This window comes from Phoca vitulina, unplaced genomic scaffold, assembly GCF_004348235.1.
Source record: "Phoca vitulina isolate PV1807 unplaced genomic scaffold, GSC_HSeal_1.0 scaffold15, whole genome shotgun sequence".
Taxonomy (NCBI): Eukaryota; Metazoa; Chordata; class Mammalia; order Carnivora; family Phocidae; genus Phoca; species Phoca vitulina.
In genome coordinates this window covers 39,410,914-39,430,203 of record NW_022589718.1, presented here as the reverse complement: position 1 = coordinate 39,430,203, position 19,290 = coordinate 39,410,914, and the positions used below count along the sequence as shown (strand labels likewise).

General features: G+C 57.7%; 1 protein-coding gene across 2 annotated transcripts in view; it reads left to right on the top strand.

Moving 5' to 3' along the window:
• The window catches only part of CLN8 (CLN8 transmembrane ER and ERGIC protein), a 16,882-nt gene extending 327 nt beyond the window's left edge, over positions 1-16,555 (top strand). The window contains exons 2-3 of one of the 2 annotated variants that reach the window (XM_032413743.1): positions 6,668-7,317; positions 14,555-16,554. In XM_032413743.1, coding sequence (XP_032269634.1) covers positions 6,775-7,317; positions 14,555-14,878 — 867 coding nt within the window. In that variant the 5' untranslated portion in view covers positions 6,668-6,774 and the 3' untranslated portion in view covers positions 14,879-16,554. Of the gene's footprint in view, positions 1-6,667; positions 7,318-13,468; positions 13,935-14,554 lie in introns of those variants that run through there. The other variant, XM_032413744.1, reaches the window with a different exon arrangement.
• The last annotated feature ends 2,735 nt before the right edge of the window (positions 16,556-19,290 follow it).

Below are 19,290 nucleotides of genomic sequence, written 5' to 3'. Positions count from 1 at the left end.
GCGTCTAGGGGGGGCCCTGTGCAGGGGAGCACCCCCGCGTCTAGGGGAGCTCTGTGCAGGTTAGCCCTGGGGGTCGGGAAGGAGCGGGGCCTCAGCTGTGAGCCTTCCTCCAGCACCTTCCAGGCCCTATTTGCTGTTCAGGTTCTCACTGAGCACCTCCTATCCCTAAAAAACTGGAGCTGAACATGAGGTGGGTTCTCTCTGGAGCCTCCAGGAAGTTCTCTGCAGAGCAGTTGAGACCGTGAGAAAGGGGGAAACCTAATGGGGTGTTGGATGTAGCAGAACATCCCTGGGAGGGGGAGGGTCTCAGTGCCAGGAGGAGACGCTGCCCGGGAGTCCTGTATTGTGGAGAGGAAAGAAGCAGGTGCGAGGCAGTGTGTGTATACCTGATCCCTTTTTATGGGAAAAAATAAGAGTTTATATTGAGTGAAATGATTGAACCAGCAAATGATTGAACCCAAAGCAGTAGTGCTCCTTGGAGCTGCCCTAGGGGATTACAGAATTTTATTTTTGTGTTTTTATGCTTGTTCATATTTCCTAAATTTTGCTCCTTGAGTCTCTCTTTTTTTTTTTTTATTTTGGATGAAATATTTTTACACACTGCCAAAGCAAAATTCTGAAAACGTTACAAACATAATTCTCATGCAAGCGGGGAACCCTTGTCAGGTTACTTTGATCTCATGGATGGTCGATCCAGTAGGAAGACAAAGCCCGTCAAAACCAGTGAATGAAAGGAATGCTCAGATAGGCTTGTGGGGTTCAGCGGGGCGCTGGTGGGTACCTCCAGTGCAATGAAACCACGGCCTTCCATTATCTCTTTCTCCCTGGGCTGAGAGGAAGATCACAGCCCTTTACCGGTGTCGTAGTCCAGCCTGTCACTTCACTGACAGGGCCAGTCCCCGGGGAAACAGGAAGTGACACTTGTCTCCCGCAGTCAGATGATCCTCAGGGGCTTTATTAGCCAGTAATCCAGCAGGACCTGAAAAGCACGCAACCTTTCTTCATCTTTTTGACTTCATTTCCAAGTTTTGGATCAGTTATTGCAGTCAAATGCAAAAATACTGGTATTTTAGCAATTTAGCACCCCATGAATTCTTCAGTGGGTGTCAGATGGAGCTGCAAGGGTCCTGGTGGCCACAGAGTCCCATCCCTGGAGACGCGGCCGCTGGATCACTATGGCCCTGAAACTCACACCCAGGAATTCTTTAAAAAACGCCTGGTCCAGTGCAATGCATCAGCTTAAACCACCAAATCTTATACAAGAAAGAAAGATGAGGTTTGTCGATTGATTTTTCCCAAAGACAAGGCTCGCAGCGAGTCAGGGATGGGGCTCCGGGCCCCTCCAGGAGCCAGCGCGTCTGGGCCACAGCTCTTCTACCACGGAGGTGCAGGGCTGTAGGGCCTGGGCTCCGGAGCCTTCCACGTGGAGGAAGGGCTGCGTGTGCGCTGCCAGGCCTCCCGCTGTACCCGCGAGGGAGCAGTGACCCCCAGCTGTGACTGCCCCTGCACTGCAGGCCCATATGAAGGTGACCCTGGTGTCCCCTGTGCCATCGAAGCTGGGGGGGATGTGGTCGCACTGACGGGCCAATGGAAGACAAAAGGAGAAATGGAACTCCGCCCCACCCCGTCTGCGCCGCCTTTCCAGAATAGGGCCTGGTGGATTTTGTGGGTGCGTGGACTCAGGTAGCACTGTGACGCCGTGGAAGGGACAGCGGGACCTCCGCAGGGCTCCAGGGGGGGCTGACTTGCTGCCCCGACGGGGTCCCTGCGGTTCCCTGCGACCCGAGGCCTGGCCTTCCTCGCTTGGTGGTTCACCTCGCTGGAGCGCCCCAGCTGGGAGGTCCTGTTGGTCCCAGGGGCCCCGAGACGCCCACAGTGCCGGATGAGGCCAGACCAGCATGGGCTCGCTCAGGCACCGCGTCGGCCGCTGTGCAGGAGCACGTGAGATCCGGCCTGGAGCAGGGATGGGGACCAGAACGGGGAGAGAACGGGGGCGGTGGGTGAGCTGTGGGTTTCTCTCGTTGGCATAGTCTGTCTCAGCTCCGGCCTTGCTGTCCGTTTCTGTGTCTGACCTCACCTGTCTGCAGTTCTGTGTTTAGATCCGAAACCGTCTTCAAAAAGGCGGTCCAGGAGGCTCCCAGACCTGGCAGCCGGCCCCGGGCTGTGCCGTGGTGTACTTCAAAGGCCCGGGGCTTTTCCTGGATTTCTGAGCCCTGGCAACCAGTCCCTGTCACCCGGGGAAAGTGCTCGTGCCGCCCGTGGCCACCTTCCATGGGCCTCCCCGCCGAGCCCTGTTCCTCCATCCTCGCCTCAGTGTCTCAGTGGTAGGGACTCAGGCATGTGGTCCAGAACATGTGGACCCAGGAACAGGTCTGTGCTCCAGCCTCTTCCCCAGTGCTCAGGGGCCTGCCCCGTACCCACCCGGGACGGACGGTGCACATGCCTTCCCCCCCGGAGCGTCGGGCCCCTGCCTGTCCCCATGCTGCTTGCCGGGGAGCAGGGACGGCAGGAGGGGCAGCAGGAAAGAGGGACTCACGGGGGCCTGCTTTCCGGGTTTCTCTCCAGCAGGATAATCTGATTTTTTTTAATTGTATCTGCTTATGTGTCAAACCCACTAAGGCACGTAGGTTATGCTAGCCTGGTTTGGAAGAAGGAAGACACCAAACCATTCTACCTCCGAGTCCGCGGTTTTTACAACCAGATGGGGACTGGAGATCATGCCAGTCCAGGGGCTCTGTACCTGCCTTAGGGCACCTGGCCACACAGAAAGTGCCCACGCCTGGCCATCACTCCAGGGCAGTAAAGGCCGAGTCTGGAGGTGGGCCCTGTCCCAGGCGTGTTCCATAAGTAGGGAAGAAACCGACCAAACAGAGAACCTCTGCTGGTGATCTGCGTGCACCAGGGGCGGGAGCTCTAAAGTCTCTGACAGGTGCCAATCCCGTCCGAAACAAGGGGGCCGAGCCTGGGCTCGGTACGGAAATTGGAGACACTGTAAAGCCTAAATGACCTAATGGCCTGTGCTGAGCACATAATGGGTGCCTCGTATTGGTTAGCACTACCCTACTATCCTGCATTTCTGTGCATTTTTTTATTCTTATCAGAAACTGGGGCCCACGAAGTTTACGAAACGTGTTTTCTTAGCTCCGAAGCAGTGGAACCAAGATCAGAACGCACTGTTCTTGTTCCTTTGGGCCTGGCACCCTGGAGTCCCTGACTCCTGACCTGGACCTCCCTAAACAACACCTGTACTGGCCATTTCCAGTGGGGCGAGCACTCCCATTTCAAGGCCAAGGCACCACAGAAGTTAGGTGACTTAGCTAAGAGCATATTGATGCAATCGTGGCAAAATGGGAACTGTAACCCAGATCTCATGACTGCCATGTGGACGAGTACAAGAAGAAATGTTGGGAGGAGTCCGTATTTTCGCAGAGTTTACAGTTTTGCGTAGGGTAACCTTTTCCTGGTCACTGAAGTGCTTGACGTGAGGCTTCGTTCCCGAACCCTGGAGATCTTTCCCGGAAGTTGCTCTGTAAACCTCTTGGCCCCCATCCTCATGGGGTTAGAAGGTGACTTGCTGCAGAACCAGATTGTTCTGCGTGCTTTTATGAAGTAGGTGCAGCCACAAGAGGGCACGGAGCAGAGGCTCAGGATGACCAAGGCCGTTATACTCATGGGTCCTAGAGACGGAAGGCACTCCAGGCCACCCCATGCTGCGCCCCCCGGGGAAGCACTAGGTCAGGAGGCAGGGGAAGCCTTAGGCCACGGCCTTTGTTGGGGTTTCCATGGGAAAAGCAGGCAGGACAGGGTGAATGATTCAGGACTGGTGACTTTGAACAATTTTGATGGGCTTTGGGCAATAGGGGTGGCACCGGGCCTGGATGATCAAGGCAGAGGAATGTTGCTCCTGGGTGCGGGGACAGACGGGGGAGGCAAGGCTCTGATCTGTTAGTTCCCTGCTTTGCTATCTCGTAAGAGCGGGCTGGCCCTGGGCGGGCAGTCTCCCCAGCCAGGGAGGTTTTTAAGTTGTCAGAGCATAGAGGGGGAGAAACACACACACATCTGTGCACAGATACCCAGAGCCAAGCGCTCTTTCCAGCCTGTCCTCTGGTGTTAAACTGGGTGTGTGTGCACATGAACTCGCAAGTGTTCTGGGATGTGTGAGGAAGAGAGAACATGCCTGTGAACGCATGGGAGCAGCCGGCTGGACTCCTGCAGTCCCATCCGGTGCAGAGCACTCCTGGGCACGTGCACTGGGGCAGACCCAGAGCCCTGGGTAGAAAGGGAGTGACTGGGTGTGGTCTCGTCTTTTTCTCCTCCCGGAGCCAGATTCCTACTGACAGAGAGCCAGCCTACTTTAGAGGTCGTGTTCACTGAGAAATAGGAAAACAAACACTTCTGTGATACTGGCCTTTGATTATAGGACCGTTATCAAATCCAAGAGTTCAGTGGTTGGAAATGGTTCCTTTATAGTTTGGGTTAAATGAGCTAGTACGTTCTGTGTCCTGACTGGTCATGGCAACCGTCTGGGCAGAAGGGCCGTTTTGCTGCTTTTCACTGAATATTCACAGATTCACAGCTGGTTTAATGCTTGTGGCTCGACGCTCTGCTCGATGTGGTGTCTCCCCAGGGATGGAGAGTCTTAGCTCTGCTGTGGGCAGCCCGATTCCCCTGCAGGCCTGCTCTTCCTTCACCAGCTGTGAGGCAGAGTCCTCTGCTCCCCAAGGAAGTGCCGTGTGCGGCGAGCCCCTGCAAAGCTGTGGGGTGTGGGGGGCAGGCGGGGACCCAGGGGGAACCTGCAGGCCAGGCCTCCGAGGCCCCTTGGTGAGCCCCTGATCCTGGGGGTCCCCTCCCTGAAAGTCTGACATAGGGAGCTTCAGACGTCCCTGTCTGTTTGGAAGACTCGAGACTGCTGTTTGCAGTTTTACAAACAAAACACGTCCAAACTTACGTAACTTTGACCGTGTGAGCGTAATTTGAAATCTGTGCGTATGTTCAACAAGTGCTTCTTGAGCGGGTCCTCTGTGCCAGGTGCTGTATCTGTCGGTGGGGGCAAGGTGATGGACAGGTGGGCATGGCCCTGGCCTCAGACAGCTGCTGGTCTGGGGGAGGTTAGGGGTCCCAGCAGTGGTCAGAGCGCATGTCTAGATACAGCGCTGGAGGGGACAGAGGGTGGGTAGTCGTGGCACTTCCTCTGGTCTGAGATGGCTTCTGGAGAAACGGCACGGATGCCGACATCTGAAAGGTAAGAGGGGCTGACAGGCGGGGCGGGTGCATGGACTCAGGTCCAGGACCCAGCGGGAGCAGAAGCCCAGAGGTAATAAGGCAGGTGGGTTTAAAGGAACTGGAAGGCTGCGTAGGGCTGGAGCATGGAGCAGGGTCAGGGCGGGGTGGGGTCTGGTCCTGAGAGCACAGGGCTCAGGCTTGAACGGGGCAGGAGCGCAGACCCGTACGGCGTTCTTCGGGGGTGACTACAGTCCACTCTGTCCTGCTAACTAGAATAACCCGGACGGCAACCATCTTCTAACGCGGAGTCAGGAAACTTCTTAAATGTACTGGAAATCAGATTTGAAGTCCATTTTCCCGTGATCTCCCAAGTTTTGTCGAACCTACGTAGGAATAGGAAGTGGGTTGGTTGTGAAAAGAAATAGTTTATATTAATGGGCGATGACAGGATGAACTTTTGTTTTTACGTCGTTACAGAGGAAAGTCATTGGCTTATTTCAGTTGAACTTGTTTCTTGAATAGGTAAGTGTGTTCGTGATGTTTTCTCTGCCCACAGGCAGCCCCTGGTTGTAGGAGAGCACGAGTTTTGGGAACAGGGCGGCCATGAGCTCTACCCACGGCCCTCGGGGACGTGCTCCGTTGATGTTTTTCTGTCTGTGGCGCAGGGGATCGTTTTCATGGTTGGAAGCGGAGTTACTTGGAGACTCAAGAAGGCCCTGACGATGCTCTGGTCGGGGGGGGGGCCTTAGCACGGAGCTCCGGGGAGCAGTAATTCCCACTGTCCGCAGATGGGCACGTGCGGCGGCCTCGCCCGTCCGATCCAGTCCCCGCACTTGCTTCCGACGGGGCACTGAGGGCGGACTTGACCCTGCCTGGCGGGTAACAGACCGGAACCGGGACTTAGGTTTTCCTGCGGTTTTTTTAAGGGCGGATGGCTAGGTGACGAGCATCCTCACGCTCTCACCACCGCGTCTGCTGCGCACCGCAGAGATTGCCATGTGTGACCCGGGCCGCAGTCAGTCCGAAGCCAGCACGTGGGACGTGGGGGCTGGCGGGCCTGGGGCACGTGGACGTGGCCCTGCAGACCGCGCACGACCAGGCCAGTGTTCTGTCTCCGGTTTCCGGGCGAGAGCCCATGGCTGTGTGATTGTCTGAACGTGTGCTACCCCATGGAGCGTGCACACAGCGTGACTCCCGGGTGGCCCGTGGCAGAGTCCAGGACGGCCTGTCCACTCTGTTCCGCTCTAGCTCCCGGCTCCTCTCCCGGCCTTGTCCTGGACCGCCAACGGGTGTGGGTGTTTTCTTGTGGTGTCTGTGTGTCTTCAGATACGGTGAAAAGGTTTTTAGAAATCCTTATTACCAGAGTGCGTCTATCCTGCTGGAGCGGGGCTGTGGGCTCGCTCCTGCCTGCTCCACGCGGAGTGACCCGTCTGTCCTTCTGCAGGTGGCAGACGGGTGCATGCAGACCCCAGAGGCACCCGCACCGACTCTGCATTCTTGGAGAGCTGGGGCGTGGGCCTGGGACGCCCGCGGCAGACTCAGTCGAGGAGGATGACTCCTGTGAGCGATGGAGGCACGGCAGAGAGCATCTTCGACCTGGACTACACGTCCTGGAAGATCCGCTCCACGCTGGCGGTCGCCGGCTTCGTCTTCTACCTGGGCGTCTTCGTGGTCTGCCACCAGCTGTCGTCCTCCCTCAACACCACGTACCGCTCTCTGGTGGCCAGAGAGAAGGTCTTCTGGGACCTGGCGGCCACGCGCGCCGTGTTTGGCATTCAGAGCACGGCTGCCGGCCTGTGGGCCCTGCTGGTGGACCCCGTGCTGCAAGCCGACAAGGTGCACGGCCAGCAGAACTGGTGCTGGTTCCACATCGCCACGGCAACTGGATTCTTCTTCTTTGAAAATGTAGCGGTTCACCTGTCCAACGCGCTCTTCCGCACGTTTGACTTGTTCTTGGTGGTCCATCATCTCTTCGCCTTTCTTGGCTTTCTTGGCTCCTTGGTCAACCTGGAAGCTGGCCACTATCTGGCGATGACCACACTGCTCCTGGAGGCCAGCACCCCCTTCACCTGCATTTCCTGGATGCTCTTAAAGGTGAGTGTTTCCGGCGGGACACCGGGGGCCTCTGCCGCTGCTGCCCTGGTCTGCACCCATGGTGGAGCCCGCTCCTTGGGCACCGTGCTCTGTGGTCACCCCAGACTAAATCGCAGTGTGCGGAGTCCGTGAGGAGCTCCTCCTGGCTGAATTCCGTGTTCTAATTGCAAATCTCTTAGGCTTCTGGCTCCGTAGCGAAACAAGACTCTCTGGATCTTAGCACTTAGTCGATAGGATGTTGTAAGCCCCAGAAAACATGGTATTTTTCTTTCAAATGCTTTTTAAAAAAAAAATCCATAAACTATATATGTACACACACATCTTTTTTAAAATTTTTATTTCATCTTATGTTATTTTAACACTTATCATGAGATCCACCCGCCTCAGGAGTTCTTACGTGGACAGGACGTTACTGCGGACCACAGGCACGGCGTGTCACGGCCGAGCCCTCGAGTTTGCCCCCCGTGCTTGCCGAAGCTTCCAGCCCCCTCTCCCTCCAGCTGCGGGCAGCCACCACCCCACACCGTTCTGTGAATTCGGCTACTTTAGATACATAAGTGGAGGCTCACTCCTCCGGGCGTCGTTTCCGCAAGGCTCACGCACGTGGCCCACCGCAGAATCTCCTCTCAGGCAGACGGGTTTTGCGTTGTGTGTGGGCGCCACTCTGTCTGTGTCCGTGGGTCCGTCGCGGGCACCTGGGTCGTGGGTGCATCTTAGCCGCTGCAAATAGCGCTGCAGTGAGCATGGAGGTGCTCCCAGCTCTTCGAGATCCTGATTTCGGTTATTTTGGAAGAGCGTTCACAAGTGGGATGACTGGATGACGTGGTAAAACCTCCGTGCTGTTCTGCACGGCGGCCACCCCCCTCCGTTCCCGCGACACCGTGCCGGGGTCCCGGTGTCTCCACGTGCTCGCCCACACTGGTCTCCTGCATGTTGTTGATTCTCGCCGTCGTGACCCGTGAGCAATGGTCTCACGTGGTTTTGGTTTGCTTCTCCCTGGTGATCAGCGAGCTTACACACTTTCATGCAGCTGTGGACCATGGACGTGTCTTCTCCCAAAAACTGTTCACCACCTTGAGCCATGTTCGGATCAGAGTTTTGTTTCCACTCGCGCCTTGTAGCTCTTTATCTGCGTTGGAGAGTAGTCTGCTGCTGGTCACGCGGTCTGCAGGCGCCCTCCCCCCACTGTGGGCGTGTGTTTGCGCCTCTGCCGTGAAGGTTCTTAGCTTCACGCGGTCCCAGTTTATTTTTGTCTCTGTCACCTGCGCTCTTGGCGTCATAGCTGGGCAATCGTTGCCAAGACTGGAGTCATGAAGCTTTTTCCCCATGTTTTCTTCCAGGACTGTTAGTTTTGGGGCCTTCAACCCATTCTGACTTTTGTGTCTGATGTAGGAACGTGGCCCAGTCTTCCCAGCACCACCTGTCGGAGGGACGGCCCTTTCCCCATTGTAGGTTCTTGGCCCTTTTGTGGTTGACGAGTTGAGCGTCCGCGATGGATCTCCTTCTGGCCTCTGGGCTCCGTGCCCGCCTTCCCGCCAGTGCCATGCCGTTTTGCGTAGCTCTGTATTATAGTTTGAAATCAGGAAGTGTGGTGCCTCCGTGTGTTCTTCTTTCTCAAGACTCAAATGACTATTTGTGGTCTTGTGTGGTTTTCCGTGAATTTTAGAATGGTTTCTTCTATTTCTGCAAAGAGTGCCATTATGATTTTGGTAGGAATGGCGTTGAACTGGGGATCACGTTGGCGAAGCTTTCTAGTCAAGTTTTCAGTTCCTTTACTAAGTGTTCTCAGCTCCTTGATTTCCTTTTGGGGCTTTTTTTTTTTCTTAAATATTTTCTGTCTCTGTTGAAATTCTCATTTTGTTCATGCATTGTTCTCGTGACTTCAGTGACTCGCATCTTCGTGACAGTTACGGGTCCTTCTCTGTGAGATACATCATTTAACTCCAGTCCCTTAGGGTCTGCTTTGGGAGATTGACCTTGGGAACACCTTTGCCCGACCCTGCCCTTGCCCAAGGCTGTTGCTGCCTGTGCTCAGACAAAGCAAGCTCCTCTCCCAGGCTCCACACACTGTCCTCACGCGGGGGCCAACCCCACCGGTCAGCCTGGCCAGAGATTCTGGGGCTCTCCGCCGGCTCTGTCCCTCCCCAGGGGAAAGTCGGCCGCTGTGCAGTCCGCTCCCTCCGTGCGGAGCTGGAGTTGGGGGCAGAAGCTACGGGGTCTGCCAGCCCAGCCACCGCCTCTCTTCTCCCCGGGGCCCGGCAGCTGGACTCTGCAGGACCAACCAGACCGAGGCCAGTCCTCCGCCAGCCCCTCGGAAAGGGTGGGGTGCTGGACGCATGTAGCAACTCCTCCCTCTTCTGGGGTCTCCTCCTGACCCTGGGCTGCTGGAGGGTCCCTCCCTGCCACGGCGAGGGCGGCTCACATTCCCCCGCATGCAGGGGCCTCCCCAGGGTTTCTGATTTCTCACAAAGGAGCTTTGTGTGTGCATCGTGCTGAATCCGGGTGTTTGCGGGGAGGGTGGGTCCGGCTTCCCGTCCGCTGCCTTCTGATGTCTGTCACAGCTTGCGTGTCGTCTTACGCTGGTGTTTCTGAATAAGGTGGTTTTTCTACTGATCAGAGGGGTCGGGACCTACCATCACTATTTGTGTAGTATTTTTTGCCTTTTTGTTTGTAAAACAGTATTTTTAGAAGCTGTATGTTTTCTGGATACCATCTTGATAGCAAAATGTTCAGGTGAGACTCTTGAGAGTTCTGTCTTTAGCGCAGATTTCTTGCCATCTTCTGTGGCTCACTGTTCCCAGGATGTTTTACGTGAAACATGAAATACTGCTTTTGTTTCGTAAGTGTCTTATGCAGTCACCACAAATGGGTCAGGGCCCTGAGCACTTCTGTAACGCTGTGGTGGCTTCGGGAGAAAATTGAGAGGCAGGAAGAATCATCGGTGCCTTCAGGTCCCCTGGGGTAGACAGTGTGGGAACATCGGAGTGAGTGACCGGTGTTCGTGGGGCAGACCATTCACACGTAGCAAATGCCGGCGTCTGGCCTTGCTGCGGTCCCCCGGGGCTGCCCCCGCCTTGTGCCGCAGGAGGACGTGTGAGCACGGGGACAGGTGCCGCGGCGAGCAGGCGGGCCGGGCAGCTCGGGAGGGCCGGGGCTGGCCCGTGAACCCCGGCCCTCCGGCTGGGGAGCTGTAGCCGCTGCTCAGTGCCCGGGAGCTTCGTGAATGCGGGGTTTGCGGACGGTTGAGGTCCTCAGGCAGCAGTGATTTGGGGGAAGGTTGGAAATCGTTAATGGAGTGGAGGAGTGAAGCCGGCTGACCTCCGAATGATGGAGGCTGCTGGTCCAGCGGTGGGTCGCTTTGATAAGACGCCGTGACTCGGGCGCCGCCAGTGTGTCCTGCTCACGCCCTGCGGCTTTTCAGTTCTCTCCCTGTGGATGTCCCCTCCATGAGAGGGGCTTCCCGAGTTTGGAGAGCGGGGGCTGAGACTTCCCTGCGTTCTGTGGCCGTGAGCACAGCACCAGCGTCGTGGTCAGCCGTGGACGGAGGCTGTGCCGGACACACGGGCTGCCGTCCGGCCATCCTGTCCCGTCTGCCCCCCGCACAGGGCAGCCCGCTCACGTGGATGGGCTGGACCGCCGTGGTCAACAGGGACCTGCACCAAACCTACTAGACAGACGTGCCTGGGATGTAAGGCCCACGTTTGAGAAAACAGATGATTAGTTCTCTGGAATTTTTGTTATTTTTTTGTTGGAACTTCGTAAAAAAAAAAAAAAAAAGAAAGAAAGAAAATCCTCTTGTCTCCTTCCAGTCCATAGTGGTGATCAGTGTTGAACGGCTTCACGTGTATTTCTCCAGACTTGTGTCTCCACCGCCTGGGCCCGGCGTGGCCACCAGCCTCTGGTCCTCAGCATCCTCGGGAGGAAGGCAGACTCCAGCGGTGGGTGGGCTCGGGAGAGAGACTTGGTTTTGGATTTTTCTGCTGCCTCTGCAGTTCGCTGGGTGCTGTTTCTGCAGGATGGAGAAAGGGGTCTCCGTGTGTTCACTTCTTAGCACCCTGACTCTGCCAAGCCGGCAGACCCCTTCAGCAGAACTGCACCCCAAATTAAGGTAGCTTAGGTCAGTGTTCCGTGTTGTCGTTCACATACTACTAAACGTAAGTAAGTGCTGCCTACAGTATTGAAATCCTTTTAAGCTTTCAGTAAAGCTGCCAAAGTCATGCGTAGTTGGGCATCCGGATTTAAGAATCTGTCAGAGCACCAGGTCTGAGTTGTTGAGACAGCATGGGATGGACCTGAAGACGGCAGACGTCACCGTGATTTAAGGCGGGCTCTGACTCCAGTAGTGGCTTATTACTAGCATTTCCTTCTTGACTGATTCTGAAACGTTAAAGTTAATAAACGAATTGCACAGGACTCGAACCTCGGGATAAAATTCACCCACAATGACTGGCCCGGGTGTGCATGAGGCCTGTCAGTTTCCGTGCACATGCCCCACGCTGTGCTGCAGAAAGCGGCTCTGTACGTGTTGTCACCGACGCTGTCCCTGTCCCTGCTCAGAGCACGTGGTGACGCTGGACACCAGGTGACCCGGGTTATGCCAAAGAATGCTCAGTTCTCAGGCTTCGAGCTTTCTGAACATAATTACTCTGTGAGTAAAAGTTCATATTTGTGATATGAACATTAATAATTTTTTTTTTAAAGATTTTATTTATTTATTTGAGAGAGAGAGAATGAGAGACAGCATGAAAGGGAAGAGGGTCAGAGGGAGAAGCAGACCCCCAGCTGAGCAGGGAGCCCGATGTGGGACTCGATCCCGGGACTCCAGGATCATGACCTGAGCCGAAGGCAGTTGCTTAACCAACTGAGCCACCCAGGCGCCCTGAACATTAATAATTTAAGAAGGCCACTTTTAGCAGTGAGGGGAATAATGGGGAAGAGCCCTTTGTTCTGTGAATTTGGAGGGAATGGCAAAGTGGGACGGAGTCCGTGCTGCTAAGCACGAAGGAGGGGTGGGGGGCGCTGGCGTTGAGGTGTGCTCCGCTCTGCTCCCGTGTCCCCACAGTTTGTACTCTCGAAGCCTGATCTCCTCCACAGGAGCGATCTGACTTTGGAAACATCAAGGCTCCCGTGTTTCTGTGCTTGAGAAAGGTGTACCTGTGGCCTCCTCCTACGACCCCACAGAAGATGCATGCGCTCATTGGTAGTAACCGGGCGCCCTGCCAGTTGCACGTGGGGACTGGGGAGGAAACGCGGACGACGGACCAGCTCTAGAGGTGGAGGCCGCGCGGGGCAGATGTGTGCTTTGTTCCCTTGGGAAACAGTGTGGCCAAGTCCAGAGAAGCTCGCCCAAGGGAGCAGAGTCCATGCAGCTGGGATCGTGTGTCCCCGCCCCCCGTGTGCCTCCAGGCTGCACCCGGTACTGCAGTGGGTGTTGGAGGAGGGTTCATGAACAGCGCACCTGTGGTCTGAGTTCTGTCCATCGCCGCCTCTGGGCCTGGTGATGGGACCACTTGGCAGAGTCCACACGGTTTCTCACCGGACTGGGGCACGCCCGAGGGCTGGGGCACCTGGTTCCTGCTGGTGGAGGGCTGACGGCGGTGTGGCTTCTCCTTCAGACAGGAGCCTCCGAGAACTGTAGCCTCGCCCTCTGATTTTACAGAAAAGTTAGCAGACGTATTTGGTTTTATCCTTCTGTCACGTGGCTGTCAGGACCGCTGAACACAGATCTGGTCTCAGCTTCTCCCCGTCTGTGTCTCAGGCCCCTTTAGAGTGGAGGTGTTACACTTGTTTCGGGTTTGTGCCTTGGCTCTCACTCCTGCGTGTTTATTGCTCCAGCAGAGTGGGGTCCACGGGAAGCATGTGGCTACGTTCCACCTTGAGTGGCACCAAACCCAGGGTGGGAGCAAACGAAGTGCTTGGTGAGTCTGTGAAAAGCTGCCCGTGGGGTCTGGAGGTGGCATGCTGCACGAGCAGGGCAGCGTCCATCCCTACAGACTCCGTCAGGGAGGCTGCCCGCGGGAGGCCCGAGAACCCACGTGCCCGGAGAGGGAGCGTGCTGTTAGAGCCTCCAGGGGCCCTTCTGTGGGCCCTTCCGTCTCCTCGCTTCACGTCCATGCTTGTGTTCAAACTCTGCCCGCATAAATAGGGTGCTTCTGTGGGGTGTTCTTTCACTAACTGAATTATCAGTAGAAAACATGCATGGGTATGTCTGCTCTAAAAGTCGTAGACCCTGCAGAGTTGTTGTGAAGTTATTTTTGGGTAAGTTCAGTTTTTCAGACAACAGGGAAGTTCCTTGTTTTTCTCAGTTTATTTTTCCTGAGTCATCAATTCCGTGGATTCTCGTTCTCCTGTGTCAGAGCTGTGTGGACACATTTTTATGCCATGAGAGATTAAGATTCCTTCCTTGTTGTTTAAAAACATTCAGGAGTTGGTTTGCTGCGTCCGCATCGGGACTGGGTGGACGTAGCTCAAGTAGAACCGTTCCCTTTCCCGAGGCCGCGTTCTGCTGCCCGCTCAGAGTTCCCTTCTGCAAGCGCAGGACCTGCTGCCACCCTGGGGGCCACCTCGGCATGGAGCTCCTGAGGAGGATTTTGTGGCTTCGGTTCAGCAGAGACAAGGTTGGAGAGGCTGGCGTGTGGGAGGTCTGAGGGGTGCTGGAATGTGGTGCTGGCCCTCCCCATGCTGGATGTCTTGGGGCCAGATGCCCTGGTGCTTGGCGAGGTCCCGCCTTGGCGTCCACGATCTGATGGACCATCTTCAAGTTCTCTGTTCAGTTTTGGCTACGACTCTTGGAAACTAGTTTAGTGTGAATTTAGAGTTGTTTTAAGGAAAGCCCGTCTCTGCCTGTGTCCACGGGCTCCTGGGATAAAAGTACCAAAACTCCAGGCAGGAAATGTGCATCATCCTCAGCGTCTCTCGTCTCGGAGATTCTCGTCCCAGGGCTGCCGTACGGGAGCTCAATCTGTCGGTCGGTATGTGTGAGCTCAAGGTTAAACGTGAACTTTGGGGGGAGATTGAAGAGAAGACTGGATTTTGCTCGTGGGAGAAACTGCCAGAAGGAGAAGAAGGGACGGGTGAGGAAGGGGCCCCGCTGTCCGTGTGGTGCTCAGTCGGCGGGCGGCCCCTTCCCCCAGGAAGCCCCAGGCAGGGGAGGGTGTGCGTGCGTCTGCGGGGACGTGTTGGGCTGGGTGGACCCTTCGAGTGCGAGTGCGCTGACCGGCTTCTGCTCTGTCCACAGGCCGGCTGGTCCGACTCGCTGTTCTGGAAGCTGAATCAGTGGCTGATGGTTCACATGTTCCACTGCCGAATGGTGCTGACCTATCACATGTGGTGGGTGTGCTTCCGGCACTGGGACGGGCTGCTCAGCAGCCTCCACCTGCTGCACCTGGCGCTCTTCCTCGTCGGCCTGAGCCTCCTCACGCTCATCCTCAATCCCTACTGGACCCACAAGAAGACTCAGCAGCTGCTCCATCCGGAGGATTGGAACTTCGCGCAGCCGGCACCCAGAAGCAGCCGGCCCGCCGGGGCCAACGGCCAGGTGCCGCCCAAGAAGGGACAGTAGCCGCTGGGGGCCCGGACTGCAGCGCGCGGCTCCTGGCCCCGGGCCCCGCTGGCGTCCTCCGCACGGGCTCAGGTAGACACGGGCTCCGAGTCCAGCACTGTCTCCGTCGGACCAACTGTGTCGTTCATGTTAATTACCACGTAGCCACAAAGTGTTTTTAAAGCTTCGGTTTGCCTCTGGGGCTGGATTTTTGCCGTCATAACTCCGTTGTCTGCTATGGTTTGTTCCCGCGCGCCTACCTATGCGGGGCCCTGATCGGCACCAAGGAGGGCATCGGTGGTGGAGGCCGGGCCACCTGTCTGGGAGGGCCTGACGTGGCGCTGTGGCCGCCAGCGTGGTCTCTCTGGTCACACAGTCCACGTGCCGTGTGTCCTGTCCGGTCGTGGTGTCTGGCTTAGTTGGAGAGAACTGCCCCGAGCTGGGTGCCCCGTTCGTGCCCCTCGTTAGAGCGTCCTGCGTGAAGCGTGCAGCCCACTGTGCATGCGTGCGTCCAGGGCGCGTGGGGACCACGGCCAGGAGCTGCCGCCTGGGACCGGACCCCGCCTGACGGGAGCGTGCACGACCGCAGGGCCTGTGAGGCTTGTGGGTCACGGGATCCGTGGGAAAACACGCAGGATGTATTCATGCTCTGTGGCGCACTCGGCAAAACACGGGAGACGTTTGGTAATCGGATTTGTCTGGACCGCAGAACCGTTCTGAATAGACCGAGTTGCCGTTGGGCTTCCCATCCGGACCCTCGTTCCGTGGCTGGTGTGTCTGTGGTGTCAAGGCCGAGCAGCGGTCGCTCTCCCCCGGGCGCCGAGGGGCTGGACGGCAGGGCCCGCGGCCGTGGCTCACTCCACGGCAGCCCTTGCTCGGTGCCTCCCGAGGCGGTCGCCTTCACCACGCCGCGCCCGGTGGAGGTCCCAGCAGCCTGGCTCGCGTGCCGGGAGACACGGGCAGCCCCGCTTCTGAAAGCTCCCTGCGGCCTGTCCGCCTCTACCAGAGCCCTGCGTCCCCACAGCAGCGCCTCCCTGCCGGAAGGGAGGCCCCGTGGGTTTCCGTCAGGCGGCGAAAACAGGCACAGAGTAGGTCTGCAAAGTGTTGCAGCGCAAACTTTAGGAAAGTGGGGGTCATTTCAGCTCACGACGTGGGCTGTGGGGGAGACCCACGCGCACATTTTATTCTGGCCATGACCGTGCAGTTAAAATTAAAAGTTTGTTTTTTATTGAAAGCCCATTTGACACGTTTGCAAAAAACGTGTTTATGGGTCGTGGAGGCGCCCGGCCTGCGCTCGTCCTGGGACACGGAGCTCACAGTGCTGTGTCCTCAGCGCTGCTGCTTCGACCTGCGGGTCGTGCTTAGGTCAAGATGTGCAATACCTGCCATGTCCTCGTAAGAAGTGACTTCGATCTCAACAGTGCCCAGCGCCCCGCGTCCCCGCGAAGACTGCTGCCCGGAGGCCCCGCGGTCACGCCCGGTCTCGCGGAACAGAGGGGGCTGCTATGTTCTGATGGGACGAAGTGTAATAAAGTAACTTATGTTTATGGACCCAAAAGGATGTCAGTTCCTGTCTCTCAATACTGTTTGTTTCAGTGCAAGTCTTGCGTTATCTTGGAGGTAGAGACTGAGGATCGGTCTCTGTTCAAAATTTGGGTTAAGGTATGAAGTAGTTAGCTTAATTTTTTTAAAAAGATTTTATTTATTTTGACAGACAGCGAGAGAGGAACACAGGCAGGGGGAGTGGGAGAGGGAGAAGCAGGCTTCCCGCTGAGCAGGGAGCCCGACGCGGGGCTCGATCCCAGGACCCTGGGACCATGACCCGAGCCGAAGGCAGGCGCTTCACCGACTGAGCCCCCCAGCCGCCTCAGCTGAATTTTTGTCTGACCTACACGAGGCCTTGGACCTTCCCCAGGTTCACCCTTGACTCGGTGCATCTTCACAGAGATGCGGTTCTCGTGCAGGGAGAGAGCTACCAGACAACACATGAGCTTACCCCCACCCCCGCACACACCCGTTGGCGTTCCCTCTGAGCAGGGCCTTCCCGTGAGGAACACACAAGCAAGCCTGTTTGTGTAGAAAAAGGCTTTTGGACCCTTTTGATCCAGGACCCACAGGTTGTGTGGCGCTTCCCGGGCTCTGCGCCAGGCCCAGGCCACCCCGCACCAGCCGTGTGCGTGGTGAGGCTGCCGAGGGAGAGGCCCCTGCAGAGCCCGGGGCGGCCGGTGTGACTCACGCATCGTCCGCGGAGAGGGAGGGCAGCTGCTGAGCTGGGAGAGCGCACACAGCAGACAGAAATTCTGGAATCTCGAGAAATGGGAGGATCTGGCAGCATGAGCCTGGACTCTCCTGTTACAGGTGCCTGAGGTGGGGGCCAGCCGTGCCCGTAGCGAGGACGCGGGCTCTCCAGCGTGGCCTCGACGTGGGGGTTACAAATCATTATTGCGTGGCCCTGCACTTTCTCTTGGTAGCCATGCTGTGGTTTTCAAAATGGGGAAACCAGGCCAAGGGGGTAGAGCACGTTTTCTCTGTTTCCGCCCCTGCTCGTCTGCGTTCCTGAGCGCCCTGCAGGCAGGGAGGCCGTGCCCCCGCCGTCTCTCCGCGCAGACCCCAGGGTCCCCTCAGAGCGCCCCGCACGCCGCTCATTGCCGCCGCTCCGTGCCGCGGGGCGCTGCTGGGCGCTGGGCCACGTAACCCACAGTGCCTCACCGTTGGCGCAGACGACTGAAGGCAGCTCGGGATCCTGGCCTGCTGGTGGGAGACGTGGCTGGGACACAGCCACGCGCACACGTGGGCCTACTCCTGGTGTCAGAGCTGAGGTTCAGCTCGATGTGGGAGGCTCCCTGGCTGGTCCTTGCCAGCCGGTTTAGCAACAGCCCGGGTTCACCGGCGGTCTGTCGGTGAGAGCGGGGTCTGTGTCCGTCCGTCCGCGTCCCGTAGGGCCTGGCGTGGGACAGCTACTCAGCAGCAGTGAGCCAGGGAGCGAGCAGACCCAGGGCCCTGAGGCGGCCGTCCAGAAGGGTCCCGTCGGCGAGCAGGTGCTCGCGAACACGGGCTGATGGAGCGTTCCAGACGAGGCAGGGTGGAGAGGTGGTGAGCAGCACCAGCCTTGCTCAAGGGCGCCCGGCAAGGACATTCTTGGTGGGGAACCGAAAGCTGGCTGAGCTGCAGGAGGGTCTCATGCCTCCGGGGGCCCGTGGAGGCGGGATCCGCCAGACTTCTCTGCCCCGCGGGTGTTGGCATCCACGTGTCCGTCAGATGGCGTGGTGGTTCACTGAAGTATTGTTACCTGTGGCTCAGTGTTCTACAAGGCGAGCAGCCTTCCCTTTATTCCATCCTGTGAACACTGTACGGATAGAAGCAAAGCGGAGAAGCCTGCCTCGTTCTGCCTTCTTGCAGTCAGACGTGGAGATGTCACCTGACTTGCCGGCCACCTGTCAGGTGTCCCGTGTAGCCGTGGGTCCCTTCCCAGCAGTAGCCTCCTGCTCAGGCTGGCACGGACTCGGCACCAGTTAGAAGTCCTGACAGGTGCGTGGGCCGCCAGCCCCGTGCTTCAGCAGGAAGGACACACAGCCCCTCACCCGGGACAAGGTGCGGGCGAGTGGGGCCGACCTCGAGCCGGAGGGCTGCCCTGATGTTGCGATCAGAACACCTCCGTGCTCAGGGCCCCCGAACCAGGCGCTTGCTTCCCGCCCACACCCTGCTGTCCCTTCCCAGCTGAGTTCCCGTTAGCTCGCGGGACAGGCGGGAGGCAGGCGTGGGCTCTGGCAGGCCCCGGGCAGCAGACGCGGCCGCGGGAGCACGGAGCCCATGGGCGCCCGACCCAGTGCCGCCGCCGCCCGTCAGACTGATGTCAGGAGCGAGAGCGCAGCCCCCCAGAGGTAAGCAAACACGACGCCCAAACTCTCACTTCACCTCCACGTTTACCGTTTGCTCTCACGGCAGGGCTTACTGATTCGATAATTGTTTTTAAGTAGCTCTTCCCCTTGGTCGGGAACTAGAATATACCCTAGTACGGGCTGTCTTGCCTGATCTTGTCTAGAAGACGGCGATGGGAGGAATCCGGGAATCTGTTTTCTGTCTTCTAATGACTCGGAACGCAGAATGTTCTGGAATTGACTCCAGGGTATCCAGAGCCTGGTAGTGTCCCTTCAGGGTGGCCCGAGGGCCAGCGTGGGGAGGCGGAGAGAAACCACACCGTTCGTTCTGGAGCCGGCCAGGAGCCCAGAGCCCGCTGCAGGCGACACCATCCCACGTGGCAGAGCTCTCGTCGTCAGCCGGGGCAGCTGCGGCCTCCTGTCACTTGGTGTACGGCGTCCCTCAGCGTCTTGCTGCTCTGTATTTGCGGTGTCACACACCCTCCCCAACACCCGCCTCCCTCCCTCCCCCGGGGAGGGTGTCTGTGTTGGGAACATAGCGTGTCCTGTCCCTCC